The sequence below is a fragment of the Anneissia japonica genome, unplaced genomic scaffold, assembly GCF_011630105.1.
Source record: "Anneissia japonica isolate Jap-2015-1 unplaced genomic scaffold, ASM1163010v1 scaffold46809_len6981_cov134, whole genome shotgun sequence".
NCBI lineage: Eukaryota > Metazoa > Echinodermata > Crinoidea > Comatulida > Comatulidae > Anneissia > Anneissia japonica.
In genome coordinates, this window is record NW_022700672.1 from 1 (window position 1) to 6,799 (window position 6,799).

Genomic DNA, 6,799 nt, shown 5'->3' on the forward strand with positions numbered 1-6,799 from the left:
TGGTTGTCGATGGCGTAAACTGTTCTCTTCACATGACATTCATATGGAGTACCTTTGATTTCGTTGAAAATTTTTCTGAACTGTTCTTCAATCTGAATAATAAAAAATGAAATGATTAAGGGCTTAACCATATTTTTTTGACTGACAGAGGTCAAAGTCACATTTTTTCTCTTGTCATCGGGCTTGAATCGTTTCAAGTTGATTGTTTTCATTTCATTAAAACATTTGCTAGCGATATTGTAACAGAAATTTCATGTTAGAAATAGAGAAACAGTAATTATGGTGTCGTTTACAACAGACACACTCAGCAAAAATAGTTCACCGATCTTTACAGTGTATTAACTCGAGCTTTCAAAACAATAACAAACAGAGTACCGCATACAGATCAGATGACTGATTAGGAGCAAGAAGTGGATTGCAAATTCCATAATTAAAAAGGTCTTTAGTAGTCCTACAAGGTTTTAAACTAGCAAATTCAAAATATTCACAATATTATTTTTTGAAAAGAAGTCCCCTTTTCAGTTTGAAAAGTAATCTTGAAAAGAAGCCCATCTCTAGGGTTCTAAAAATAGAAGTAGCCCATGGGCTTCTATTCGAGAATTACAGTATCTGTGATAATGCACTAAATATGACTTACATATAAATTTATTATTTATTACAAAATTATCTCTATGCACTAAGACACCACAGCCCAAGTGCACCAAAAAAAGGAAGGACTAAAAACAAAAACCAGATGAAAAGGAACCAAGTTCAGAATTAATATAAAAAAAAAAAAGGTGTGATTTGAGACGCCAAGATTTGAAGCCAGTCAAAGATGGAGACTCACACAGTCTCAAGTGATTCGTTCCAAAGCTTCGGTGCAGCAACAATAAAAGAATGATTGCCACAAGTATAAAGGTGACCAGTTATACAAATCTTCTCTATGCACTAAGACACCACAGCCCAAGTGCACCAAAAAAAGGAAGAACTAAAAACAAAAACCAGATGAAAAGGAACCAAGTTCAGAATTAATATAAAGAAAAAAAGATGTGATTTGAGCCACCAAGATTTGAAGCCAGTCAAAGATGGAGACTCACACAGTCTCAAGAGATTCGTTCCAAAGCTTCGGTGCAGCAACAATAAAAGAATGATTGCCACAAGTATAAAGGTGACCAGTAGTTAAGAATGGTAGATGATGAAGATGAGGTAGACCTAACCAGGTGCAAACAGCAGAATAGTGAAATTAGATTGGAGATGTAGTGGAGAATGATTTATGGAGTAACTTCTATACAAATAACAAGTTAATTCTCAGATGAATGGGTAACCAATTGGAAGATGTACAGTAGGGAACACTCAGACGTGAGAGCAATGAGTCTGGCAGCTACATTTAAACTTTTATATAGCAGTTTTCCTCCCAGCTATTGACTATATACAAATGCTTATAATTACAATATAGATAATTGAATGCATACATAAAAAGCTGAAGTAGAGTTGAATAACTTGGTGGTTAAGATGCTTGCCTTCTAATCCCAGGGTCCTGGATAACAACTTTTAAGTCTGTCCCTTGGTATTTTTTACATAATATCTGCACATGTGTCAATGGCAAAATCGGCCTATTTCAACAGCCTTTGTGAAAACATCATCTGCACTAAATGATGTGCTCTGACTAGACAGTAAATTTGAGAAAGTAGAAATAAGTGTCAGAATCTAATATAATTAACAAAATTAATCAAGATAAAAAGAATAAAATCAATAAAGAAAACAGAGTCAGTATGTAGCATGGCCCTAGGCATGTTTGATCATATTTCGCAATTGTACGCCATGACCAGATGCATCACTATTATTTTTATCAGTTCTCCAAGGATCGTAATCTTAATGGTACATTAATTCCTAGGCCTTGGAAGTATAAAATTTAGTTTGCCTAGGCTGGCTACCTGCGTTGCCTACCTATAGCTGCAGACGGCTACGATTGTTTACTCAGATTACTTTTCTAGACTATGCAGATGGATCTCCATCTCGCCCTAGTCTAGTGTAAATTCCAAACCCAACTATGCATTACTGAAGTAAGAGCCATGTGCATGAAGTACAGTGTTGTGGGCGACTTAGAACCGTCCATTTTCTAGCAGGGTATAAATATGTTTTTAACATAAATAATACGTGTGTTGTAAGTGAAATTTTTACCCGGTAGACAATGGTTTAGCATTACATTTTTGGGAATTCCCACCAAATGTTGGTATGAAATCAACGCAAATTCATTTAATAAATATTGTTTTATCAAATGTAAATATAATTTGGCTTTAGTTTATTGCAACATTTTATACACGTACAGTAGGCATATAAAGAATTTGCTAAAGGTAGACCAATCCCAACTAAGCTAGGCCTAGTTGAATAGGCCAAACCGTCCAAGTCACCACAGCAAAAGTGGCCGTCATAAATAACTGTTGACCGCCCAAAAGATGGCCGGACAGATCGTTGGTAATCCCTTGCTTCAGGTCAAAGGCTACAAAATAACAACAGTTTAGGAGTTACAAGTTAGATGCGTATAAGAATACTGCAAGTTTGCAAGTTGGCACCAGCCCACATACAAGGTCTGGTTATTTTTGTTAATAAGCAACTCTTAGTCGTAACATACCCTCATAGTCCTGACACTGTGGCTTTAGATTTTGAGGCACTGGATGATCATAATTGCTTCTATTGTTTCCTCGTTGTGCTCCCTGTTGCGTCCTCTTCCACGAAAGCCTCCTCTACTTTGTGGTCTGTTATTACCGGATTTGCTTCCCAGACATGTGCTGATGCCATTTGCCATGTTACTGAGATGGTCCGGACAATCCATGTGCTGGTTGTTTGCCGATTGGTCTTTGTTCCTGTAATCGTGTTGACCTCTTCCTGAAAAATATTTAATTCAATTGTTAAATGCTGCCACTATACTACATGTAAACCACCTAATAGATGAAATTCAACGCACTTTTAGTAAAATGCCTGCCCTCTAAATGGGCATGGCTCTGCTCAGTAGTAAAGTATGTAGGTAGGTGGAGGATAACCTATAACTCCCAGCATCCTTGTGCTGAATTAGTATGGGTGTGGTCAGTAGTAAAGTATGTAGGAAGGTGGAGAATAACCTATAACTCCCAGCATCCTTGTGCTGAATTAGTATGGGTGTGGTCAGTAGTAAAGTATGTAGGAAGGTGGAGAATAACCTATAACTCCCAGCATCCTTGTGCTGAATTAGTATGAGTGTGGTCAGTAGTAAAGTATGTAGGAAGGTGGAGAATAACCTATAACTCCCAGCATCCTTGTGCTGAATTAGTATGGGTGTCGTCAGTATTAAAGTATGTAGGAAGGTGGAGGGTAACCTATAACTCCCAGCATCCTTGTGCTGAATTAGTATGGGCGTGGTCAGTAGTAAAGTATGTAGGAAGGTGGAGGATAACCTATAACTCCCTGCATCCTTGTGCTGAATTAGTATGGGCGTGGTCAGTAGTAAAGTATGTAGGAAGGTGGAGGATAACCTATAACTCCCAGCATCCTTGTGCTGAATTAGTATGGGCGTGGTCAGTAGTAAAGTATGTAGGAAGGTGGAGGATAACCTATAACTCCCAGCATCCTTGTGCTGAATTAGTATGGGCGTGGTCCATGACTACCTAGTCGCAGTAAAGAGGCATTTATAGTAGCTACCACATCCTTAGGATCGGGGTAACCCCCTATTCCTCCGAAAGATGCAATAAATCTTTTAAAGTGGACACAAGCTAGATGTGTACACTGGACCTTCATTTCAAGTTCTTAACTGAGAAGACTTAGTTCTAATAGATAAACCATGGGCGAGGAGTGGCTCAAATTAGCGCCAATGTTAAAGCTGTAGCTAGTAGTACCTAACCTTACTAATCAGCCACCGACTCTGATTGACTGGTAAGGCTAAGCTTTACCGCTAGTAATCCTTCAGTATAGCGAGTGTGAACTCACACCAAAATGCTTTGCAATGACAACTTTCAGTGGTACATTCTAACAATAGTGTGACTATTGTTAGTTTGTTAGACTATGTCTAAATAAATGGTGACATCATATTCTGACCATGTATAGGTACATAATGACTATATATGGGCATACAACAGTTTTTTGTCAAATAGAATTTGATAAGCTGGACAGATATTACTATGTGAGTAATGCTCTGTGAGTAATACCTTGTCAATAATGACCAGTGAATGCCCTGTGTTAACATTTGCCATCAGTGTCCCTTCAAGTTTGACATTTTCCTACAGTATAGCACATGGATATGTTGATTTCTTAAGGTATTTGTCTGTGTCTCAATGCACTCACTGCAAAGTATAAATACAACTCTACAACAGAATAACTGAGACCAGAGTAACTGATATGAACATTCTATTTCCTGTGTTCTTTTTGTGTAAAGTGCCTAGAAGCATTTGTTTTGTGTTAAATGCTTCATAAGACTCACATCATTATTAGTTAAGCATACAATTTCTTGATTACAATTGGTGGTCCAGTGGCATAATGCTTATGCATTGCAGAATGTTAGCATTACCTTTTGACGTATTCCAACGTTCAGTGCCTTTATCCACCCCTTCGACTAGTAGATCTTCTATCAACTCTTCGCCTCCCCCCCCCCCTGTCCTCATCTTGAGTGTTAGCTCTTCTACGATCATCTCTATTGTAGAATCACAATGTTGAATTTCAAATATTAATCACAGCGTACTTCTATTCAGAATTATTTATTTAAAAAAAATGTAGGTGTGTTCAAATAAAACTTTGAATTACATGCTACATCTTATTTTTAGGGGAAAAGTACATGCATGCATGGTTATGACAACAAGAAAACCTTAAAACAAATATAATCTTAATTAATATTCTTTATTAAAACTAATGCAGAATTGTAAGATTTGGAAGTCTGTAACTACAATAGGTAAGTTGTAATTTATCAATAATTCTTATCGAATTGAAAGTAGTTGCTACTTTTATGATTGTTTTGTTTATGATTTCTACATTCAATAGTTTAGGATTAGAGATAAAACCATGGTATGATGGTTATGAACAAAAGAACCGAACAAAAATAAACATTATCTTAATTAATATTCTAAATTAAAACTATTGTTAAAATGTAAGACTTAAAGTTTTTAACTACAGTAGGCAGGTTGTAATTTATTAATAATTTTTTTGTTTATGATTCCTACTTTCAATTACAGGAGGAAAGATGCTTATTAATTATTCAAGAGAGCAATGGAAGCTTTTAGCAGAAAGAAATATAAAATGCTGTGATAAGGTTTGAACAGAACCCTGGTATTGGAAGGCAAGCATGATAATCAGCAACTATATTCAGCTCTATTCCAATTCACAGCCTTGCTCAAAGGCTCAACTGAAGTGAACAAGGCTTGTGGTTCATATAAAGTTTAATTATATTAAAATGATATTTGATGATTTAACATTACCTTGCACTTGTGCTCCGGGTCCTTCTGGACCTCTGGTAGTCTTGATCGTCTTCATCAATAACCTGAGAAGGAACAAGGTCATAAATAAACATGAACAAACACATGCATACATATATGGACAAGTAAAACAAATGGCTTATATCAATAAAAGCATGGTCTGTCTCCAAATGTTTTAACCCAGAGAGTCCTCCATTCTGCATCCTATAGTCGACACAAACTTAATGTTCTCAGATGTGCATATGATTTCTTAGTGACACTGTTACACCCTACCGTAAATGTACAATGTGCAACTGTAACGAGGTGTCAAGTGGTTCACTCTCTCTTTTAACCCTACTAACTGCTACTATATCTAATATGCTTAACAAATAAATATAAATAATTATGTATCATTGACATTTTGCATTTAATTTCTTGCATAATTATTTAATTTCATATAAAATACAAATGTTCACAAAAGAAAGAAAACAAGAAAAAGTTTGCACTTAATATGTTGCTTGTATTTCTTTGCTTGGGGTATGAAATATATTTTCTTCTTAGATATGGGCCTCCAGCCACTTTTTTTTATTGAAAGCAGCTCAGTTATCCTTTTTTTTTTAATTTCCCTCACATCCAACAGCAAGTACACTCCCCACTTACAGGATAAGAACAATGCTTTATAAACTAAGCCTCTTTACGAGGCTTAGGAAGTGGAGTTGTTTTCAGTCATGAGTAAAATTCCTGCTGTTACAGGAATTTAACTCACAATCCTGGGACCAGAATGCTAGCATGTCAACCACTGATGTATTCAACTCCACCACTGTTGAATTCTACCAGCTGCTGTCCTTGTGTTTCATCTGGAAGAATGTAGGATTTACTTACTTGTTGGTAAAAACACTTCCAGTTGATCAGTGCATAGTTTTCTAAGGTGTTCCTCTGGTTTTGTCTTTCTAGCAAATGCTACCACATACTTAGACAATGGAGCTGGATCTGCATTGACATCACATCCTAATTGAAAAAAAAAACCAGACATAATAAATTAATAATTGGTAAAATATAAGCTTTTGATACACTATATGATGCAGAGGAACATCATGCTAAAAGCATCAATTGATGGTATTTGGTTCTGAGAAAAAATGGTTGATTTGTAATCGAAATCAGCCAAGGGCCCTATATAGGCCAGTACTAATAGTATTATAATAATAATAATTGCCTAGGGCCTAGGCCTAGCCTTGATAGTATACACTAGACATAAGATCCAAGTGTTTAAAATAATTAAGGGTTTTGACTCAATTTCAAATGAGGTGTTTTTTTGAATTTGACTGGGACTCACAAACAAGGGGTCATCAATACAAGATGAAATTTAGTTGTTCTAGGATTAATTTTAGGGGGAATACGTTTTCTAG

General features: G+C 36.1%; 1 protein-coding gene across 1 annotated transcript; it reads right to left on the bottom strand.

Annotated features, from left to right (window-relative positions):
* On the bottom strand, positions 1 to 6,353 carry LOC117103402. Its single transcript, XM_033243943.1, has 5 exons — positions 6,276 to 6,353; positions 5,418 to 5,479; positions 4,517 to 4,639; positions 2,612 to 2,865; positions 1 to 92 (listed from the first exon to the last, which is right to left on the bottom strand). The coding sequence occupies exons 2-4, from the start codon at positions 5,470 to 5,472 to the stop codon at positions 2,636 to 2,638; spliced, it is 408 nt and encodes a 135-aa protein (XP_033099834.1). The 5' UTR covers positions 5,473 to 5,479; positions 6,276 to 6,353; the 3' UTR covers positions 1 to 92; positions 2,612 to 2,635.
* Between the last annotated feature and the right edge of the window lie 446 nt (positions 6,354 to 6,799).